At 39.0% G+C, this 24486-nt stretch overlaps 1 protein-coding gene across 6 annotated transcripts in view; it reads left to right on the forward strand.

Annotated features, from left to right (window-relative positions):
* LOC122742156 (myelin basic protein) overlaps nt 1-24486 on the forward strand; it is a 168419-nt gene that overhangs the window by 133537 nt on the left and 10396 nt on the right. For 2 of the 6 annotated variants that reach the window (XR_006354900.1, XM_043986224.1), the window contains exons 4-7: nt 18519-18626; nt 19647-19682; nt 19982-20014; nt 21568-21613. Coding sequence is in view for 5 of the 6 variants with exons in the window: in XM_043986224.1 (XP_043842159.1) it covers nt 18519-18626; nt 19647-19682; nt 19982-20014; nt 21568-21613 (223 nt within the window). In the remaining variant the exon portion in view is untranslated. The remainder of the gene's footprint in view (nt 1-18518; nt 18627-19646; nt 19683-19981; nt 20015-21567; nt 21614-24486) is intronic. The other 4 variants (XM_043986205.1, XM_043986233.1, XM_043986214.1 and 1 more) reach the window with 2 other exon arrangements.

Raw genomic sequence — 24486 nt, forward strand, 5'->3', positions numbered from 1 at the left:
TATGAAAAGCTATCATTTCCTCTCTCTTCAGCCCTAATTTATCCAATTTCTCTATCATTTCCTAATAAAACCTATTTTTTAAAAAAATAATAATCTTTTTGGTTGTTTGCTCTGAGCTCTCAATATCACGCATTAATTGCAAGAACCCAGACAAGGCAGTTTTCTGAGAATGGTTGGCCAATAGGTCTCTCTCTTATCTAGATTATAATATGCTTCCTAGAATCTTTTTAAAACTACAATCCTGCATTGCTAAATTATGTTTATTTACTCTTACTGACTCTTAGATCTTTAATTTCACAAAATCTTTTCTGGCCCAGCCCCCATTTTGTGTTTGTATATGTGCTTTGTTTTGTAAAATCTTAGAGCTAGAGAGAAGCTTAGAAATCCAACCTCCTTACTTTGCACAAGAGGAAACTCAAATCCAGAGAAGCCAAAGTAACTAGCCTATGGCCCACAGGTAAGTGGGAGAGCTATGATTGCCAGGATTCTAACCCAACTCTCTTGAGTTATAGTTCCTTCTTTCCACTCCATACTGTACTTCCCTCTTACTCTTTTTTCTTAAATGAGTTGTCTGGGCCTTCCCAGGAATTTCATGGTTTGAATTGATGCCCAATATATAATTGCTGCAAGGTAGGAATTGACAAGGATTTTTCTTGATTTTTAAACAAACTTGCAGGCAGTATTTTCTTGTGATTCTATTTCCTCTGGCCATATTCTTTGCTTTTCCCTTCTCACTCACATATACTCTCAGACCAAGGGCAAAGAGTATGAACAGATGGGAAGAAGTTCAGAACATATTATGAAGAGAAATCAAAACTTTCCCTATACATAAGCTAAATCCAAAGGGAGGAGAGTCATCAAAGACCTTGATTTCATGCGCAGACCCATCAGGTGCCAAGCACTCTGCTTGGAATTTCTTTTTATTCCCTGGACCAGGACATCGGGTATTCAGAACTCCTACTGTTTTACCATCTTTGGGTAGGCCTATGGTCCCAGACACTGCTCTTCAGTGAAATAATGACAAAATTCTCCCTTAACAGTTCCTCTTAGCTGCTGATGGAAATGCATGGGAGTGCAGGGTGTTAGGATGGGACACTGGAGCACCAGTTCTGAAAGCAGAGGACGTGAATTCAAATCCTGCCTCTAACACTTACTGTCTGGTGTGAATACTTACTCTCTTGTAAACTAGGCAAGTCATTTTCCCTCTGTGAGCCTCAGTTTCTTCATGTGTAAAATAAAGAAGCTGACCTAATGTAGATGGGCCCTAAGGTAGCCCAAAAGAATTATATTCGTTCTGAAATCCTTAACTTCTAAATTCTATTTTCTGGCCACAACTTCCCATCTTTCCACTCTTTCACCTTCACTAGACCTACCTTTCTTTCATGTTGTGCCCTCCAGATCTTTAACCAGTCTCCATTCTCCCAGTATATTTCCATATTTTATCATGAACGCATAGTCTTCCACAAGGTACCATGTTAGCATATAATCAACATGAGTCCAGGAACTAAGTCTTATCTAAATTTTACATCACTGCCAGCACCTCTCACAGTATTCTGCACCCAATAGACCCTTTAAGATTTTTTGTTTTTGAATTTAATTAATTGAAATTGAATTGAATTGAGAGAGACAGAGACAGAGACAGAGAGAGGAAAGAAACAGAGAGAACATACAGCAATGCATCTACTCTCTAGGTAATGGCTTATCAAATAGTACCATTAGAATTATCTTTCCCCAATGTAGAAGAAACCTCTAAGCTATACATCAAAACAGATTCATCTTGAAAAACAAAGGAAATGATGTTTCAGAGTAAGATTTTAGATTCATGAATGGCTACTACACTTCCAGACTGGCAAGATAGGGAAATCCAGTTTCCAGTATAGAAAGATAAAAATAGACATAGATAATAGGTATGTATTTATAATATATATATATATGTATATTAACATATATACAAAAACATATTGGAGTAGAATTCTAGATATGACACAGGGCAAATGAACAAAGGCATATTACCAGTCCAGTTGGAAAGTTGGTTAACATGTATGTTTCCTGATGCATTATACTATTGGTGACACGCCATGAGGTAACATTCAAATTTCAAGTAGAATATAAAGATTTGCTTGTATATTTCTGTAAGTAATGAATGTGGGACTGTATCTTTGTAAAGAATGAAAAAATCCATGGTTTTAGATTTACTTTTTAAAATTCTTTTGTGTTGTTTTGTTTTTAAAGAATAACCGTGTTATTCAGCTCTGGAAAGTTCCAAGGGAAAGTTAGATGTATCATTCAGGGTAGAATCTTCTCTGAAATGCAAATTCTAAACTGCTTGGACCTCACCAGAAATAGCTCACCCTCTCCCCTGGGGCATCATATTAGAAGTTGTTTGACCAGCAATTTTGTAATTGCTTCCTCTAAAAATCATTTCCTCCCAGAAATAAAATTATGCCCAAAGACAACAAATGAGAACCATGTTGTCTTAATAATTTCTTTCTTTGGTTACAACCTTAATTTCCTAGTGGTTCAGCCTAGTTTTCTCGGAAAAGTGAAGAGGAAGCAGGTGGTAGAAGAGGCTAGACTAGGAGCAACCTATTAGCTGTACTCTGGAAGACTCAGCCCCCTACAAGCCTGTTGGGAAGTTTGAGATGGTGATGTGATGCTGTTCTACCCTCTGGACACTCATGTTCTATCTTCACCTCTACCCCACTATAGATCTGTTCTGAGGCTCTTCTACACAACTATTACAAAATAATTTGAATAATTTTTAAAAGGGAAGAAAAAGAAAAACCAGTGGATCAAATTATATTCTGCATGTGAAAAATGGAATATTATTGAATGGTTAGAAATAGCATGGATGAGGATTCTACAAAAATACAAATAGACATATGAAATGATTGAGAGTAGAAACACTGACAAATATATATTTGGACTGCAACTAAGTGAAATAAGCAAGAGTAAGACTTATCAGGTGCAAACTGTGAGAAGGGCAGCAAATATCATTATTATTACTGTTTGGTTAAAGTTTGTATACTTTTCATTTTCCAAATGTAACTATCTCCAAGGGTATTGGGCTCAGTGAACTCTGAGATCTCTTCTGGGTCAGAATCTATAATACTTGGGGAGGGGTGAGTTCTTGAGGAAGAGAAGAAGCAGATTATAATTTTCTTGAAACTTCTTTCATTGATACAGATTGACAAGTCATCTGTAATTTAATATTGGGGTATTAGCTGAGGCAGTGAGATATTAAGTGACTTGTCCATGAAATTTCAATAGTCTTAAGTTCTAGCTCTTTGATCTTCCTTGTGAACCCCCTATACCTTCCCACTACAAACCACTAGACAAAAAGGATTCAGAGACAATGGGCTTGGTCTTTTTCCTATGCTGGAGTAGACACAACTAAACCTCCCATCCACCAACCCAAGGATGGAACAAGGCTTTGCCCTCCCCCTATTCCCATTCCCAATAAGGTCTGAAGATTGTAGACCATATTCATTGTGGAACAACTGAGGCCCTGAGTTTTCTCTGTACCACATGTAACAATTTATCACAAAATAAATTCCTATGTACCATGCAAAGTAGAATTTTCTGGTATTACCTATATAAAAAGTTAAGAATACAGAATCCCAGGATCTTGGGGGTAGAAATGACCTTAGATCCCATATAGTACAACTGTTGCCTATACAAGAATTCCTTTAACAATATTCTGGCCTTTGCTGAAAAGACCTATTGTGAGGGAGAACCTGCTACCTCCTAAGGTTGCCCAATTTACCTTTGAATAGTTGTAAATATTAGGGAAGAAATTTTTCCTTACATCAAGCCTACATTCTTTGCAAATTCTACTTATGGCTCTTAGTTCTGTCCTCTGGAACTACAGAGAATATATCTGATCCTGTCCCTGTGACAACCCTTCAGAAATGTAGACAGATACTGTGTCCCTCCTAAATCTTTACTCCAGTTGTAACCATCTCAATTCCTTTAAATGAGCCTCCTTTGGAAAGATCTCACTTCTCAACTCCTTGCAATTTGTATTCTAATCCTGTCCAATTCTCACTTTCTTGATCTCTGAAGCTTTTGCCACTCTTCATCACTGCCCCCTTCCTTTCTCTTCTCCCCTCCATTGGCTTCTATAACCTGGCTCCCTTCTATAAGGTTCTCTTAACTGTCTGTCTTCTGTATCTTCACCCCCTTGCTAGTTCCTCATTTCTTCCCTGCAAAATGTTGGTATTCCCCAACGTTCTGATTTCAGTTCTCTTCCAACTTCAGCTTTCCATTCTAAGACTCTGCCTTGGTGATCTGTGCTCCCATGGATTCAATCAATCATTTTTACAAAGATGACTCCTCTGCCTATATATATAACCATCTCTAATCTTTCACCAAATTTCCAGTCCTGATTCTGTAATTACTACTAGATAACACCTAGGTTTCCCATCAACTTCTCAAATTCAATATGTCCAAAACCAACCTCATTATATCCCCCATAACTTCCCCTCCTTCAAATTTCCCTATTGTGAGCACACCATAATTCAAGTTAATGTCTTCATTAGAACTAGAATCCTAGACACTTCCCTTTGCCTTGTCCCCTATACCTAATAAACAATTAGTAAGTCCTGTTGATTCTACTTTCGCAACATTCCCTCATATTAATTTCTTTCTTTACATTTGCAGCACCTGAATTCAGTTTTTCATTTGGACAATTACAAAACACCCTTCTAAATGATTTCTGATCTCCCACAGTTCAGTCCATTCTCTACATAGCTACAAAAGCAGTATCCTAAGGCACAAATCTGAGTATTATCTTCCCCCAAATCATCAGTGGCTCCTTGTTGTTTCTGGAACAAAAAATACCTACCTCCACCAACTTGACACTTAAAGCCATCAAAAAACTGGGTCCAACCTACCTTTCTAGATTGTTTTAGATTATTCCATTTCAGCCAAACTAAATGGAAATAATATTTTTTCTGTTCATTCACACAAACTATTTCCTCATTGTTGGAACTCATCTGTATCATTTTAAATGGGCAGCTACATGAGAGTGGATAAAGTGCTAGGCCTGGAATCAGACTCAGTTCAAATCTGGCCTCAGAAACTTACTATCTGAGTGACCCTGGGCAAGTCACTTCACCCCATTTTCCTCAGTTTCCTCATATGTAAAATGAGCTGGAGAAGGAAATGGCAAACCGCTCCAGTAACTTTGTCAAGAAAACCCCAAATAACATCATGAAGAGTCAGAAATAACTGAACAACACCTCGTTCCAGATTCAACACAGGTACTGCCTATTTACTGAATCTTGCCCTGATCTTAGTTATTAGCATTTTCTCCTTCCTCAAATCACCTATTGCTTATTTATCTGCATGAAGGTTTTATTCACCCCTCCTCCTAAATTTAACTTCCTTGGGGGCAGGAAGAGATTTGCTCTTCATTTTTGTCTTTGTCTTTGTATCCCCAGGTCTAGCACAATTGTACATAACAGATACTTTATAAAAGCATGTTCATTAAATTGAATTTAAGCTGAGTCAGACTTAGCCATACTTTCTTGCTCCCTTTCCCAATGTCTTCAACAGGACACAATTATGAAGCACAGGCTAGAACCATCATTTAAAGCTAGAAGAAACTTGGAGGCTATTTAATCAACCCCACTCATTTTACCAAGAGAAAACTGTGGTTCAGAGTCTGAAGACCTGGGTTCAAATGTTAGCTCTGGTATTTGCCACCTGTATAACCTTTGGCAAGTCACTTCATTTTTCTGAGCCTCAGTTTCCTGTGTAAGATGGTAATAGGAAGATGTGTACCATCCACCTCTGAAGCAGGTGCTGTAGAAATTTTAAAATACTACATAAATGTGAGTTGTTATTTACTTATATCTCTATTCCACCATTCCCCTTATCCTGTGCTTATATTAAAAGTCATGTCATTTTTATCCCTTAGAGGCATCAGTGACCTACTAATGCCCTTTCTTGACTTTTGAACTCCATCTTCATTTCAAAATGGTACCATTGGGCGCAAGGGTACAAATCCAGAATTCCCCAGTAGAAGTTGCATGAGTCACAATCTTACTTGGGAGAAATGAAGCTCCCAATGCTCCAGCTGATTCTGTTTCTTCAAATATCTACAACATTAAATTTCACATCTCTGAACTCCTGAAAGTGATTGTAGGGGAGTTGAGTTTGCAGAAAGAAGATTCAAGTTGAAGCCTGTGTGAATTTGGGTCTTTCTTGCTCTTGGGGCCTTCCCTCTATCATTATCCCCAATTTATCCAGGATATAGCTGCTTGCATGTTGTCTACCTCATTAAAATGTAAACTCCTTGAAAGGAGGGATACTCTAAGACTATACGTTGCCAGCCTCTGCTGATAGAGGAATTGTTCTCACCTGGGAGTTACCTATACCAGTAAAATAACATATCTAGTCCCTATGCTAAAGTTCAAATGATTGTTTCCTGAAGGATATGAAGAGTAGCCCTCTAATGATCCCATATTAAGGATATTCTTTGTAATACCTAACCTTGAAACTTCCCATTGCTGTTTAAAATCACAGCTGGATAAAGAGAGGGAAGAACCTCTCTGGCTCCTACTTCAATCAACCAACCAACCAATCAAGAAGAACTTATTAAATAATGACCACCAGCTAAGTAATACAGTGGCTAGACCTTAAACACAGTGTTCAAAATATTATAAAAGCTGTGAAATCCTAAATTTGGTAGAAACTTGATAACCAAACATATCTGTTTGTATTTAATTGCTGGTGCTTATCCAAATAATCAGATGTTTATGTCTTTAAAAGTAAAAGAGAATAATTAAAACTCCATTCCTTATCCAAAAAATGAATAACTGACCTAGCTAAATAAGTGATTCTAATTATTTCTCTTCAATTTGTGAGCACAAATTCAGTTTCCAGTTTTGCATTTTAACCTGGGACAGATGGTTAAAATGGAGCTCAAGGGGAAAAAATGTTTTCCTCTCGTGCTTTCAGACCATCTTGTGTGATCAGACAAACCAGTCACTGAACCACTGGGATGTGTAGAAAGTTGACATAACTCGCATTATCTAGGTCACATGAATGCCATCACCCCCCACCAACCACCCCGATTAATCAAGTCATGTGGGAGTACATTAAACTTCTTGGCAAGCCCCTATTTTAATGAACTAAATAGATGATGCTGGTTAGCAATATATTGCTAACAGGTAGCAATGGATAAGGCACATTTTTTTTAACAGGGCAATGAGGGTTAAGTGACTTGCCCAGGGTCACACAGCTAGTAAGTGTCAAGTGTCTGAGGCCAGATTTGAACTCAGGTCCTCCTGAATCCAGGGCTGGTGCTTTATCCACTGCATCACCTAGCTGCCCCTAAGGCACATTTTTAACACGACAATCTTCACTAGGATTTTCCTGGGACCTACATCCAGGTTTATAAAATATGTCCAAAAAAGCACCAAAGTAAAAAAGAACAATCAGAAACCAGAGTTCCAGTCCTGATTCTCCCAGGTACTAGCTTTGTGACCTTGGGCAAATCACTTAAACTCTCTGAGCCTCAGTTTCCAAATCTATAAAATGGGTATAATAATACCTACCCACCCTACCCACACACACACACACAACCCACCACTTCCTACCTCCCAGGGCTTCTGTCTAGCAAATGGAATGATGTACATAAAGTGTTATAAGCTATAAACTATAATGCAAACATAAAGTATTATGATTATAATAGGTTCTATTATCTAACATAGAGAAACAATGGAGGTAATCTGATTACAAAGAGAGTTACCATGCAGGTCCCATGGTTATCAATCTTCAACAAAATAGAACACAATGAAATGCAGTTTGTACTGATGTGACCAAACCCAATTTAATTTCTCTTTGGTGATGTTAGAAAAATGCTTCATTCTATTCCAGATTACTACAAGGTTTTTATTTTGAAGACCCTTTATCATAATATTGTAGCATTATCACTTTCCCCTCTAGGCCTCAGTTTCTCTCCTCTGTAAAATGAGACGTCTGGGATCCTTCTCAATTCTTACATTCTATGAGCACTCGTTCAATAGCATTAATTCCTTAGAAGAAAGGGGAGGCCCACAGACCAAAAGAGAGAGGAGAACAAAAAGAGTAAAGTAAATTAAACCTTACTGGACCACCTTTTGGCATCTATAAATCTATGAATAGTGTCTGAACACTGTGAGTTCAGAAATGGTGTGCGCGTAGGATGTCCATGATTCATACTCTTTCTTCCTTTTGTTCCTTCTTTCTCTCCTGTTCCATCACGTCCTTACTTCCTCTTTTTCTTCTCTCTTCCTTTCTCTTTCCTTTTTGTTTGTTCCCTTTGATCCATTCTATTTTTTTCCTGGTTTTACCTTTTCTTCTTTCTCTTTTCCTTCTTTCCATGTGCTTAATAGTGGATTCCAGGAGAAGGATTTCAAAACTGTTCTTTTCCCTCACATGAAATCAAAGAAGCTCTTGGTCCTCTTCTTCCTAACACAGAAATCCCAAGAGCAGTGGATATTAATTTTTACTGAATTCTTTCTTTTTTGAGATGTAATGAAAGACTCATTGGCTATACAGATTTTAATCAAATGCTATATTTTATTAAGGAGTCCCAAAACCTTGTTCACAATTCAATTCATACTGTCCAAAGGGATTCACTTTCATGTCATATTAAGGGAATGCTAATCTGCTATTAGTTAAAAAGTGAAGAATTCACTGCCCCAAAGCAACTTGAGAGGAAATGAAATGAGAATCTTTTTTTGATGTCTTCTTAGTTAAAAGAGAATAAATCAGAAAGAAATGGAGAAGAGCTCCCCTTGCTGGTGAAGAACATTATCTCAGGCTGAGAACAAAATAGGGCAACTGAGAGCCAGCTCTTATTTTCAACAGAAACCCTTTGGGCTTCCATTAACAAATGGTTCTTCTTTAAATAGCATCATTTAAATCTTTGCAGGTTCTTATGTTATGCGATAAAGAAGTTGTACATGGGACTAAAAACTTTGGGAGCTGGGGAAAGTGGAGTTTGACTTGATGAACTCAAAAGAAGGTCCCATCCAACTCAAAGGCAGGAAGTTAGAGACATGGGAAGGGGGGAGGGGGCAACGAGACTATCCAGGCTAATCCCCCTATTTTATAAGTCAGCACATCCAGACCCCAAGTCATGAACTGCTTTGTCTAGGGTCACACAGGTAGCAAGCAGCATAACTGGGCATTAAACTGAAGTCTTCTGCTTCTCTTTCCACGATAATATTCTGGCTCCTCATATAATTCACTTCCAGGTAAGAAGACAACACCCATGACTAAAAGCCCATATAAATCTAACTCAGCACTGAGAGTATCTTGTTTTATTGGCAGTATGAAAAGGCAATTGGATTAGTTGTTCTAGAGGGACTCTCCAGGTCAATACTTTTTATGATTACTTATATTAAGAATATGCAAACATAGGGCAGCTAGGTGGCACAGTGGATAAAGCACCAGCCCTGGATTCAGGAGGACCTGAGTTCAAATTCAGCCTCAGATACTTAACACTTACTAGCTGTGTGACCCTGGACAAGTCACTTAACCCCAATTGCCCCACAAAAAAAAAGAATATGCAAACATAGTCCTCAAAATTATCCTCAAAACTATTCAGATGTTGAGTTTCTATCTCCAGACAAAGTTCCTCAGCTGTTGTTTTTTGTGGGGTTTTTGTTTTGGTTGTTGTTATTACTCTAAAGCTTTCAGGTTTCTCACATATATACATCTATCTATCTATCTATCTATCTATCTATCTATCTATCTATCTATCTATCTATCTATCTATCTATCTATCTATCTGGCTTTGATCTTTCATCTGAGAAAATTTAGCTCAGCTAAACTGCTTTAGGATATACAGAGTCCCAAAAAAGAAAAAAAGGAAAAAAAAGGTAACTGCATATCAAGCAGAAGAACAGTAAGTGATTAGCTAATTAAACACACCTCTCAGTGCTGACCTAAAGATGCTTGATCAGAGATTTAGGAAAGGTCTTTGTTCAAGGAAAACTCCAAAGGTTTGTAAAACAAAGATTCACTAAATAATGTTTATGGATACTTTTTGTTTTGATATAGCAAACAAGATCCCAACAAATACCCAAAGCCCCTACAATGCACATTCTCTAAAAAGTGACACAAAAAGGTCAGAGAGTCAGCGTGGCTCACGGCGCAGATCACTTTCTACTTTTGTTTGTTACCAGAAAGGATGCTCCTTAACCTTAGTCATGTGGTACCATGTTGTCCATTGTCTTTGACTAAATTATATTACCTTTCAGTGTTGCTAACATTGTAATATATATGTGTGTGGGTGTGTGTATGTGTGAATGTGTGTGTGTGTGTATATATATATATATATATGTATATATATAGTTCTTTTGGTTGTGCTTTAAGGTCTTTGTGCTGCCATTTTTCATTTTATGCAAGTTTCCACCAACTTCCTCTGGATTCTTTGTAGTCCTTTTTACCTATAAGCACTATAAGCAAACCAATAAGACAGTCTCTTTGCAGCTAAAAATCTGTGATGCTAGGAACCTATATACTGCAATTTATTTAGTCATTCCCACAGAGCTTGCTTCCAACAGCTGCACTTCAAAAAGTGATAGTTTCAATTATTTCTAAGTGTTTCTCAGATTGAATTCTAACCCTGGGGAAACCTAGGAAATGGGCAAAGTGTGCCTTTAGCAATTCTTCTCTCCCTTTTCCAGTTCTGGCCTCTTCCCTGTGCTCCCTAGGGGCCCAATCCCTTCAGTTCTGGGAAAGTGAAGTGAGGAACACCCCTCTAAGCAACTAGGGAGTTCCCTCCCAAGACAATGTACAATTTAACCCAAAGAAACCCAGAGATAGAGAAACACTGAAAAATGAGGTAGTGAGAAGGCTGGTATGAGAAAAGATCCTTAAAGTCCTAAGGTGGAATGGACTGCTGCCCAAAGTGGTGGTGGGCTCCCTCTCCTTGGAGATCTTTAAGCAGAGGTTGGAAGACCACGTGTCAGGTAGGTTATAGGGCGGGCTTCTTTGGGGTTTGGATTGGACTAGATAGCTTCTGAGGTCTCTACTGACTCTTAAATTTTATGACTCAATAATAAGTCACCTCAAGGGTACAATTTCCTCTGCCTGTGCCTGCCTTGGCTATGAACGGAATTCAGCCGAGCAGAAAGCCATGAATTTCTTTTCTTAGAAAGATACTTGACCCTCTCAAATGGCTTCAACATAGTACTGTCATCTTGCTGGTATTCATTCTGAAAATGAAGCCATCCATTGCCAGGTAGGGGCTAGTTTGAGGCTATTAAGGGAAGTTGAGTTATGACTTAATGGCATACCTTCGGCTAAAAAGCTTCTAAAGAGGACTGAAATGGTCCCATTGACTGGGTTTATGCACCCTTGTGATTAGCCCAGAGTACTATACGTGGCGTTGACAGACATTTCTTTAAGCTGTGTAAAGGACCCAAATGAAGATGCCCCCATTCTTGTTCTACCAGCTAAGGGTGAATTCCTCAACCCTTTTCTTGGGTTCACCACCTTGTATCAAGGCATACAAAGGAACAAATAAATAAGACCTATTTGAAAGCCTGTGGAAGGACAGCAGATGAATTACTATTTTAAATTCTTCAGCTACCACTCAGGGGTGGTCTTTCCATATTCTCTGATGTAATGCCTTCTATTTATGGCTATAGAATGATGGTTCATATTAAATTCTCTATAGACCAACCATAATTATAGGTCAAAAGCGTTAACAAAAAAGTACAATAAGAATCTCTGTTTAACGACCACAACAAAAAGCGATTCCAGTCTGCCTACTTATTTCAAGCAAAATTCTGTACAACAAAGTTCCACTTTGGGATAGATCCATGGAGTTTATTGTAATAATATTACATCTGTGCTTCCTTTTTTATATTCTAAGATGAGTATTTGGAGGGACCTAAGCCATCAACTGTATGTATGAAGCATAATTCTGAGAGCAAGGATTGGTCAAAATATTGAAACAATCCCCACTCTCAAAAGATCGCATTCCGTCAACCAGTGTTTATTGATTACCTCCTGAACACTCCGCCCTTTGTTAGGTGCTATGCAGAAATAGCCCAGCAAAATGGAAAGATAAAGGGCTGGCCTCAGTGGAAGGTCCTGGGGCTTAAGTCCCAGGTCACACACAGATTACCTATGTTTCCATGGAGAAGTTTCTCAGTGCCCCCAGAAATGCTATGAAACTATATGTTGGAGGAAAGTTATGAATCTTTATCCCAAGAGGGAGTTTCCACACAGATGAAATCACAGGTTTCTCACATATGTACATCTATCTATCTATCTATCTATCTATCTATCTATCTATCTATCTATCTATCTATCTAATCTATCTATCTATCATATATATCAATATTTATATTATATAACATATATGGTATATTATTGGTATATTATATAACAAATATGAATATATTATATATGTTACATATTTTTTACTCTCTATATTGAGAGGACCTTTTAATTTTATTTATGAAGGGAGCTCCTAGTGAGAACTTCCTCTATTAATATATAACTTCTCTGCAATTTGTTGTCTTCAAGATTAGCTTGAAGCACTGAGAGATCCCATGATTTGGCCAGGGTTATACAACCAGTATGTATCCTAAGCAGGCCATATAACATATTCTGACTCTGTGGTCAGCTCTCTGGTCATTATACCACATTTTGCCATTGTGAGAATAGAAAGATCACTTATTTGGGATCACAAGGCTTGGGTGTAAGTTCTGGCCGTATCATTTACTACCTCTCAGCCGCATTTTCTTCAGGTGTGATATTTCTTATACTACTTAGTTCATTGGTTGTTGTGAAGATCAGAAGAAATGATGCCATGAGTAATAGTATACAACACCGGGGGCAGCTAGGTGGTACAGTGGATAAAGCACCAGCCCTGGATTCAGGAGGACCTGAGTTCAAATATGACCTCAGACACTTGACACTTACTAGCTGTGTGACCCTGGGCAAGTCACTTAACCCTCATTGCCCTTATTATGTGATTATACATGCAGGAATATATGTACATATATAGTATAATTAATATAAGATTATATATAATACATATATGTCCACACAACTGTATCCTGAGTTCTGACACTCAGCTTTTTAGCTAGAAGAACTGAAATAAAAGGAAATGAAATAACAGCATTTCCACATGTGTACTGAAAGATCAGATTTTAGGGTAACTACAATAATCAGTAACCAGACATTCACATTATAAAGTCATCAGCCAGCACTTATCTTTGTGCCCTTCTGATTGACATCATTACTGATGAAATCAAGCAACATTTTTCCATTTTCTTACATTATTTCATTCCTCATGTAAATTCATTATAAAGGTAGGAATGTATTACTAAATGAGTATTTCCTCTCCTCTCCTCTCTCTGTCTCTTCCTCTACTCTCCTTTTCTATCTCTCTCTGTCTCTCACCCCTTTCTGTCTCTCCCCCTTTCTGTCTCTCTTCATTTCTCTATCCCTCTCTCTGCTTCTCTGTCTCTGTCTCTCTCTTTTACTCTCTCATTTTTAAGATACTTGTTTACATTTCATCAAAAGTTGGGTGTGACTCAGTATGCAATGATACAATATGGAATGATATCTTGACTCAAAAACTAGGAAATAATTTTCAGCATGAAGAAGAATTAAGATTTCAGAATGCTTCCTATTTTCTTAGCCTGTCCAATGCACTTTACAAGGGAGTAAATTGCTCCCATTTTAAGCATGAGTTAATTCTTTCAGGCTTCAGGAGTAGTATTTAGTAAATAACCTCTCTGGACACACTTTCCAGACCCTAAGAGCTAGAGAGCTTTGAAGAGAACCATTTCCCAGCAGCCCCTAGGTTCATTAGCTGAAGAGCTCTTGCTTTTTTCCATGCCAGTCTGTTATCTGAAAGTTTTTATTTAAGTAGGAGTCTTTTCTTGAGGAGGTCAAGCACTTTGAATGCAGTCTATGTAATTCCTATCACATTCCTGTGAGCTAATAATAACAAAGCCTTACATTTTTATGTCACTTAATGCTTTTTCAAAGGGTTTTCACATACCTTATAAGAAGCCTGTGAGAGAGGTATACAAGAGGCACACATTCCTTTTATTGTGGCCATTTTGTTGACTGGGAAACAAGACCTTGAAGAGGTTACTATCTTGTTAAGGAGACAGGGCTAACATACAGGAAACAACTCTACAATAATAGATAACTAAGCACTAAACTATCTGTTACCCACTATACTTGTTTTTGTTTAGGGAAGAAAACTAGAAGAATTAGGGAAGTCTTTAGGGAGAAAGTGGAGCTGGGCCTTCCCACATGTGCAGTCTTCTTCTAATCCATGCATCCTACTTCTGCCAAAACAGTATTTCTTAAACATAGATCCTGTTAGATGGTTAGCAGTTTGTTTGTTTGTTTTTAAACTTCAATGACTTATTGTTTCTCAAGTTCCAATTTTTTTTCTTGGCATTCAAGACCCTCCACAATTTTGTGGTTATACTCCCTTTCCTTTTTTGTTTTTGTTTTTATTTTTTAACTTTTATTGTTAATTTATGGGGGGGAAAGCATTACTATAACACAGTACAATAAAAAAGATGATTGCACATGAAACTGCAAATCTACTATGAACACTCCCTTTCAACCACATTTCATCTAATTTCCTTCCATACATTGTACTCTTTGGCCAAACTGGGAAGCTCTTGGGCCCGTGGGGCTCCTTTCCTACCTCTCAGCTGGTACTTCATTGTTCCCTAGGGACAAAAGGCTTGCTCTCTCTAGTTCTCCATTTTTTCCCGCTGAGTTCCTGGTCATCTTTTAAAGCCCAGCTCAAACACTACATCCTTCTCAAAGCTTTCCCTTCGCTGTCACTCAGCACTTTGGTTTGTAGCTCTCCAATGTGCTAATCATGTAATATTGTAGCTTATGGATACCTGTCAACCCCCTCCCCCTCCCCCCCCCATGATTATAAGGTCTTTCAAGGCTGGGCCTCATTGTTATTCAAACTTTGCTTCTCATCGTTCTTCCCCCCACTACCCATGTCTAGTGTGGTGCTCTGCTCACAGTAGATATGTAGTAAAGGCATGTTGACATCTTCCATTTGAAAGATAGGCAGATTTAGAATGGTCAGACAGAATAATTTTAATTTCAAGTATATAGAAAAATATTAACAATGTTGGAAAGCGATCCTTTTTAAAAAAAGAAAATTAAAAGAAGAGGGAAAGGGGAAGAAAAATTTAGTAAAAACTACTCAATGGGGGCAGCTAGATGGCACAGTAGATAGAGCACCGGCCCTGGAGTCAGGAGTACCTGAGTTCAAATCCAGCCTCGGACACTTAACACTTACTAGCTGTGTGACCCTGGGCAAGTCACTTAACCCCAATTGCTTCACTAAAAAAAATAAAAATAAAAAAAGACAAAACAAAAACAAAACAAAAACTAATCAATGCATTGACAAAATCTGATATCGCGTGCAATATTCCACACCAGTGGTGTCCACTGACCCCTACCCACTTGACTCTCCAAAGGAGTGGAGGAGGGCATCTTCTCATATCTCTTCTTTGGGGCTAAATGTGTTCTTTGCAATGTTTACTTTCAGTGTGTGTGTTTGTGTGTGTGTGTGTGTGTGTGTGTGTGTGTGTGTGTGTGTGTGTGTGTGTGTATGGTAGTGGTAATTATTGTCTACATTGTTTTCCTGACTCTGTTTGCTTTGCTTCATCAAAGAAATAGTTGATTGAAAAAGAAAATGGGCAGAGAAAGTAAGGAAAGCCCCCAGTATGTTGGGTAGACCTTGAAGTTGTGAAGTTATGAGAGGACAAGTACCACATGATGGGCATGTATAAATGAGTTTCGATCACCATTGTTGAACGTAAGATTTTTATAGAGGAGATCACAGATCCTTCTGAGTATGACATATGTATGATGGTTGGCATTGGAGCTTTGAGAAGAGCCTAGAATCAACTAAGAAAGGCCAGCTAAGAGGCAGTTGTAATAGTCGGGGACAGTGACAGAAAGGCTAGATAAGGGTGAATGAAAAGGAAAGGGCAAACATGAGATTTTGACTTGAAATAAGGGATAAATCATTATCATTAACCCCAAGGTTTCAAACCTGAGTAACCTGGGAGGATGGTGGTATCATGGCTGAGGCTAGAAGGGAGTTTGGATGGGGAGCAACTGATTTGAGAGAAAAATGATAATACCAGGAATCAAACCTCTCGATCCTGACTCCTTCTGGGGTCTCCTAATTCATTTGACATATTCATTCTTTTAGTTTAAAAATTCTACTTGATCTCATTAAAGTTTGAGATACTATAAACATCACCCAAGCCCTAAAACATGTCTTTTTTGTTAATGGTATAAGTATTTCGAAAGGAAAACTTGAATCTTATCTTAGAAATCAAGCCTACTCACCTCTTGGTTGTCAATGTTAATTTCAGCTCCTGTTCATCCATTTTTGATGACAATTCTATCTGCTAAAATTACTCCAAGCTAATGAAAATTATGGGCATCTATTTGTTCCCCATCTGGAATTGTTTGGAAACATTATAACAATTCCTACAGGATTCTGTATTACTGTAACTTTTGAAACTACAATCAAGAAAAAGAATATCAGAGTCCTCATGGCTTACATGCAAATCTAGCCTGTAGCAAAACATCCATTTGAAAGAGAGCAGGTCTCATAAACATAAAGTGAAAAATAAACCCATTAGGGGAAAAATTGCTTTTTATTGAATTTTAACACACTTAGAGTGAGCAGTTTGATCATACTTTACTGAATGATGGCTGTAACAAGTTAACCTGACCTTATAAGAAAGTCTTTCTGTTCTTCTTTTTCTCTTTTTTTTTTCATACTTGCACATTGATAACATAATCAAGCAGCAGAACATCTGTATTTTAGGTACAGTTGTGCATGTGAAAGAGAGAAACCAAGGCAGACTAAGACAAAAGAGGGCATATACGAGAGAAATAGTTCAAAATATTACTTACATAACACTCAAAGGTTTGTAAAGTTCTTTAATATATTATCTTATTTGATCTGTACAAAGAAACTAGGTGCTCTTATTTTGCAGATTTTTATTTTACAGATGAGAAAACTGAGGCTCAGAGAGTTTAAGTGATTTGCCCAAAGTTGTACAACTATATAAACACTGGGCCAGAATTTGAACTTCTAGACTCCAGGTCCCAGGTTCTGCCACTTTGCCATCTACTTACTGAATGTTAATTTGGGTATACTTGTCTTACAAGGTTCTCCCTCCACACTGAACATCATTATATTTTGACTGGACCCATTATGCCCAAATGGAGTTTCTTCTCTTTACTGCTATAATCTAAAGGATCTGTGATTTCAGAGATGTGGGTAGAGATCACAAGCCAGCCATGTTTTCCCATCCTGGGGACTCTTGCTAATGACCTCTTATAAATCTACCACACCAAGTCCACTCACCTGGTGGGGGACTTGAACTCATTTTCTTGACATGGTATGAATTTTAGTGGAAAGTATATGGGAGATCTATTGGTTATCCTTTGCTCTCACAGAATGGCCAGCTCACCTTTCCCCCTTCCTACCCACCCTGCTATACATTTTGCTGATTTCCTCTTTCTTGCCTCTTCTCATATAGAATTTTATATGACCGACTTCCTTGCTTTGTCTCTCCTTCTTAAGTATCTTAGAAGTCTTTGGTACTATTGAGTATTGGGATTTTTTATTGTCATCCACAAAACTTATGGATATTGAAAGAGCAGTAGTTTCCCCTTCTGAATGAATTCTTTTCCTGACTGTGATGAAATGATCCTGGTTGGTGACTACTGTGTGCCCCTCTTGTTATTGCTGTATTTACTGAGCCAGAACGTTATGGTTCCCAGCGATCATGAATCTGCCATGGGTCACTCATACCCAACAGTGCTTACATCTTTACCTCCTTTTAAATCAAAACGTGGCAGTTATTGTGCCAAATTGTACAGACCCCATTATTGCTAGAGCACAAGACATCCATTTCAGTTGACCAAGGCTATTTCATGCTATGTAACCACTTCAGAGTTAATGGTCTGGTACTTCTTTTGTTTTTACTAGTTAGTCAATGGGTAGCTCCTGGGATATTTTCCTTCATCAGAACTGACAGCCTGGATAACAGAGTGATACCTTTGTGTGGCTTCTTTAACCTTCCTTTGGCCTTAAACAGAATTGCCCTACCCCTGACCTAACACTGAGAGCTAAGCCATTGTCTGATGTTCTAAATGATAACTTCAACAGACATAAGCTCACCAGATTTGTAAAGACAAAGCCGATTCCAAAGCAAGTTACACGGGTCATGTTTTCAATAACATATACAGTAACATGTATACTTCTTCCATATTATAATGGAAAAATGAATGACAAGGTCTATCTTGGAATAGAAAAATGTGTATTATATTGGAAAAAAATGCTTGTATTTGGGGGGGGGAATGCCCTCCCCTCCCCCAGGTATTCACCTTATAGTCTTGCCTCTCTGTAGCTCTTTATTTGCCTCCACTTTGCAATATCTTTATGTCAAACTTTGCATCTTGCATTTCAGGATCTACATCATGCAACAAGAGCGGGCCACTATGGCTCCCTGCCACAGAAGGCTCAGCATGGCCGTCCTCACGATGACAACCCTGTAGTTCACTTCTTCAAGAACATTGTAAGTCTCCTCCATGGGGGGGTCTTTGGGAAAAGAAAGACATTTGTTGGGGGAATGAATTAGTCATTACATATCTCTGTGGCATGACCCTTACCTTGAAGGAAAGTACTGGAACAGAGAATTCTATTGTTAGAAAACCACAGACAGCAACAAAAGCTTTCTACCTTGAAAGTAGTGGGCCCTGATTTTGAAGATGGGATTGGCAATTGAGAGAAATAATGGGCAAAGCTCAAAAATTCAAAACAATCCCTTCTTCCTTCTATTTCTCATAAACTTATCCTTCTGTATTTGAAGAACTTGTACTTAAGACTAAATCACATAGAATTACTTCTGTTTTTAAATTTTACTTTAAAAAATAATTTTAAGCTCTGTGGACTTGTTTAAGGTAAGCATTTGCTTAAATTTTTCGAGATGCTCTTATTTCATGATTGATCACTATTTTCTTTCTTTTTTTGTGGGGCAATGAGGGTTAAGTGATTTACCCAGGGTCACACAATTGATCACTATTTCAAGAACCAAGATGCCACGTGATATGAATGACATTGTCATCAATCAATCAGCCAACAAGCACTTATTAAGCACTTACTATGTGCCATTCACTGTGGAGACAAGAGAAAACAATGAAATGATCCCTGCTCTCAAATAGTTTACTATGCAACATACAAACACTTTTTAAAGGAGAAAAACTTCGTTGTTTTATAGAAGCCTTTTGAAATGTTTCCTTGCTTTTTATCGCAAACGTTTCCTGAACAAATATTTCTTGGGATACCTGAGTGCTATTAGAAAGTAATGTAAAATAACACAGTTGCTTTTCAAACTATGGTTAAAGTCGAGCAGCATGGCACGAATTGCTGAGGTCTCACACATCACAGACATTAGGGATTTCAGGTGGCTACGACCCAGCTCAGAAACAGTAGCCACATGAGGCTTGCTTAGCAACTCAAAGCACAGTTAATGGAAGGTCCTGAGGAATCATTCAGTCCTGCTCCTTGCTTCACTATTCTCTGCATTGTCTTCCAGGTGTCACCTCGGACACCACCTCCAGGACAAGGAAAGGTAAGACATGATCTTGGAGGGACTGTGGGGGTGGGGGGTGGGGTTGGAAGGAGAACAACCAAAGTTGATTTTTTTTAAGCCATCGTTTTTCTTTAGTCATTCCCTGGAAGTTCCTAAAGCAAATAGGAGAGAGCTCTCTCCTCCAGGAAAAATTCACCACCAGCCAGTGCATGTGGAAAGACGTCCAGTGGCCGTGTTGCGTTTGCTGCATTCTGGGCAATTTGTGTCAGTGGGGTCTTGAGAGTCCATCTCCTCTGTCTTTGTTGATCATGTCACTGTTTCTTTCTCTTCCTGTACAGGGGAGAGGATTATCCCTCAGCAGATTTAGCTGGGTAGGTGATGACTGCATTTTCCTTCAGCTGCCTCTGCCTGTCTAGCCACTGCAGCCACTTGGCTTTTCTGTTCTGATCTTCTCTTCAGTTGCTTAACCTATTCCAATCCTTTTCTTCCGTATAAACAGAAGTTTGCTTGTGGCTGTAATTTGGGTGCTTTGCTTCTGAATGGGAAATGTGGCCTTTTCCACAGCGACTCAGCTCTTTTGCTTCAGTGCCAGTGGGCCAAACCCACTTCTTGCATAGCAAATCACCTTCTCTCCTTCAAGGCTCCTGGAAGATTCGGCTGTTTTCCCTTTCTTTCTTTCCTTCTTTCTTTCTTTTTTAAAATTTTCATTTTTTTTTTGAAGGATGGGAGGGATGGGGAAAAGATAAAACCAGAGTTGGTTACCCAATCCTGGTTTGTCTTATAATACAGAGCGGTAGCACCTCATTTGGCCAACTTAAATTTTTACTCAGGCATAGGAAATGAGGGAAGTGAGTCCTGGGGTCTGGAAGAGGGCAGCAGTGTTGACAAAGAGTTAAAAAAATGACCTTTCAGTGGAGCTTTTGAGGGAAAACTAATTCCATTTATTAGAAGAAAAAGACAGAAGAAAATTCCATTAAAATAGGATTTTTGTCTTTAAACTATTTGAACTTATAAATCAAGTGAAAAATTGAAATTGTAGACATCTGATAGCAAGACCACAGGGTTCAATGAACATAAACATAAACTCTATCTAGTAGGGTTTACCCTTTCTCTTTTATTTACTAGAAATAACAATGACCTTATGATTTCTCACTTATTCCTCAAAGGTCTCCTAGTAGAGGTTGATACAATTCTCTAGCAGATACCACTGTTTGGCTACTGTTGTACAGTAGGCTGTATCTGATTCCCATTTCACAAACTCACAGACTGTACCATTCTCTGAATAAAGTTCAGGAGGAGGGGGGGGGGGAATCACTTAAATGATACCCTTTACTGGAGATATAGAAATTGAATGCTTCCAAGAGGTCCTAAATGACTGCAAAAAAAAGTGTGTGTGGGGGTGTTGAATGATCTTAGAAGACATAAGCCATGTTATTATTTGAATTTCAGGAGTCTACGGGACTGTGATTCTGTCAGTGTAGGTACTCATTGCACCCAAGCAGTTGGTAGCTTTCGAAGGTGTTCTTCATGAGCCACTGTGGCTAGAAAAAACAATAATCCAATGGTTAATGTTCTAGGGAGGAACCCCTCAAAATCTGGCTAGACGGCACCTTGGAACATAGACACCTGTTCTGTCCCAGGACTTTGCTAGTGTGGTTGGATCTGTATGAGCTTTGCTCCACTGGAATAATCTTTGAGAACCCAAGGTCACCTCCAAATCAAGGACTCTATGGGAAAGGACCCTTATCTTTAATGTTATTAAATATATTCTGAGCCTGATTCTCTGACCCTGGGATGTGGGCGGGGGGCCAGGGGGGTGGGGTGGGGTATGCATAAGAAAGTCCTTGGCAGATTTATGAGGGGTGGGAGACTTCAGTTCCCCTAAAATAGGAGTATCCAATAGAAGATTTTCTTCTCTCCACAGCAAAAGGAGTGGGACATGAGGAGCAGAGATGGGAAAATTTGGCACTGTAGGTATCCAGAAGCAGAGCTGTCCTAATCTGGCCTCATCTAAACACTTCATCAGTCCCTCAGATTGCTTCACAAATTTGCAAAGCACATAGACCCTACCTCCCAACCCCTTCCCTCCCAGAGGACATTGCCTGTGGCAAAATCTATACCCTTCCATTGCTCAGTTGAAAAGAAAAACTTGCAGAAATGTCTCTGGCAAATTAGGATTTATAAAGTTAAAAAAAGGAGGAACTTTTAAAAAATTAGATCAATAACCATATCACTTTGGTAAATGAAAATGGTCCCAATATATACATACATCTATCTATTTTTAAAAAGAGGCATGGTGTAGGAGAAGGAGCCCCTGGATTTGTCATCAAGACCTGGGTTCAAATCCCAACTCTGCTATTTCCTATCTGTATGACTTTGGGAAAATCAACCCCTCCAGGCCTCAGTTTCCTCATTTGTAAAATGAAGTTGGACTAGTTTATCTTTAAGGTCCATTCCAATTCTCAGTCCTGTGATCTCAAGATCTTAACTTTATAACTGAATGAGAGTTTAGAGATCATTAAGGCCAAACCCTTCATTTTATAGACAAGGAAACAGAAGCCCCAAGAAGTAGTATGGTAAAGTGAAAGAATGCTGGACTTGGAATTGGAGGACCTGGGTTTGGATCCTGGTGCTGTAATTTACTACTTAAGTGACCTTTGACAGGTCACTTTTCTAGGTCCCAGGTTCCTCATCTGTAAAATGAGGGGGGTTATATGAGACAAACTCTAAGGACGTCAAGTGACTTGCCCAAAGTCACACAGAGCAGCAGAGCTGGGATTTTGTCATTTGAAAAAATATACAAACCCCCTCAAAATCCCAAATGGATCTGTGATATCATCCCTTTGTCTATTCACTCCAAGATCCTTTCTGATCACAACCCATCCAAACCTGCCCATCCTGTGTGACTCTTGGCTATGTCCACTCACAAGTTTGCCACAGGGGGTCCACCCACCATGCTGGGGGCCTTCCTTTGCTTCCTTCTGACATCACTAGGGGACTAGTGGATCACTCGGGCCATCCACCTGTCATCCCTTGCTCTCTCCACGCTACCAGCCCATCTTCTCTTTCCATCATACATTTCTTTGATGATAGTTTTTTCCCAGTTCTTCACTTATTGTATGCTGCAGCCTGCTCACACTCACCATTTGCCTCTCCCTTGCCCAGAATGTGATACTCATTTTGAATTCTTCAGACACAGTAGTGTTTACATGAGTCAGAGTCATATAATACCACTCATGGAATAGCAATCTTAAAAAAGCCAGGCCTTTGTTTCTGGAGCTTAGGGTCATTAAGAGAGATTTTGGAAAAATGTCATTAGCAAATATGTACCTGATCCCATGGAGTGAACTCTTAGGGAATTCTCTCCAATGCCATGGGAGCATCGGGGGAAAATATCATCAAGATGTTTTCCTCTGCTATTACAAATATAGAAAAGTATACCTAAACAGCTTGTTCTTCATTCTCTGTGGTAAGAGGAGACAAAGATGGTATGGATAAGGGCCATTCACAAAGAATTCTAACCCTTAGTTTCCACTGCCTTCCTCTCCAGACCTTTTAAAGAGCCGCAAACAATGGATCAATTTTAAATGACCAGGAATTTCACTTCTTTTCTTCCTTTTGTTTACATGCTACCTTTTGGCAGAGGTGCTAACAAACTGTAATGTGACCCAAAGGAAGGCAGCAGGAGAGTGCAGGGGGAGAAGCCAGGGCTCTAGAGGATCCCCAAAATGGAGTGGAGACACCCAGGCCATTCATTCATTCATTCATTCATTCATTCATTCATTCATTCATTCATTCATTCATTCATTCGGTCAGTCATCAGTGCCTTCTAGCTGCACTGTTCCTACTGGGGGAGCCCAAAAGCTTGGGTAAGATATAGCTCCTGCCCTCAGGGAGCTTAGTCTGGTAGCTAGACAATTAAGAATTGACCATATTTTTTTAACATGTTTAAAATCTCTGCATAATGCTGTATTGTGATATGCAGTATTCCATCCCTTGTGGGATCCTCCTTTGACCAGTAGCATTAAGCAGCAGTCCCCAAAGGTAAGCCTGAAGCAGACCTGACTTAGCCTCTACTTCATGCAGAACTTTCTCCCAGACTCAGGCCATTGTCCTGATTTTTCCCTACCTGTTAAAACCTGCTGTCAGATCCTTTAGTCACACTGTGTCTGTGAATGCAAACTACTGATAACACCTTAAAGTATTTACATTTTAACTGGGCTGGGAGCCTCAAACTAAAGGGGTCAAAATGAATCATCAGCAGGTGGGAGGCCAGGGTGTGGGGAGGTTGTGCTGTAATGGTTTGGGGTGGTTAATCTTCCTGGGCTCTGGGAGAGAAGACAACTCCAGCCCACCAGCTAACCTGAAAGTTTTTATCTCCCTTTCTGTGTCTGCTCCATTTCCAGCCCAAGTAATATTGGTCGACAGTTTTCTTTTCCCCAAGCAAAAGTCTGCCCTGGTTTCTTTCAGAGGTTTCCAGGATGGCCAGCCACCTTGTTGGGAGATTCTGAAGGCCCGTGGTTCAATTTTCCAACCTGTGCCACACGTTTCCTGATAAATTCTAGGTTGTCCAACAGAAGAGCGAATGAGAATTTAAAAGGAGAAATACAGTCAAGCAAATTATTAATCTGGACAATAGCTCGAGAACCTAATGTTTTAAAGGCACTTTGTCTTCAGAGGAAGGCAACAGGAAATGCAAAGCAGTTTATCATTCTAACTTGAAAATGCCATTTCGCTATCCTTTTCAGTTATTTCGTTGATTTGTTTTGCTTAGCTCCGTTTAACCATCATCCAACCCTCTGTGTACCAGCATGGAGAGAGCTCATTGGTGGCAGCTGCAGGA

Source organism: Dromiciops gliroides, chromosome 1, assembly GCF_019393635.1.
Source record: "Dromiciops gliroides isolate mDroGli1 chromosome 1, mDroGli1.pri, whole genome shotgun sequence".
Classification (NCBI taxonomy): domain Eukaryota; kingdom Metazoa; phylum Chordata; class Mammalia; order Microbiotheria; family Microbiotheriidae; genus Dromiciops; species Dromiciops gliroides.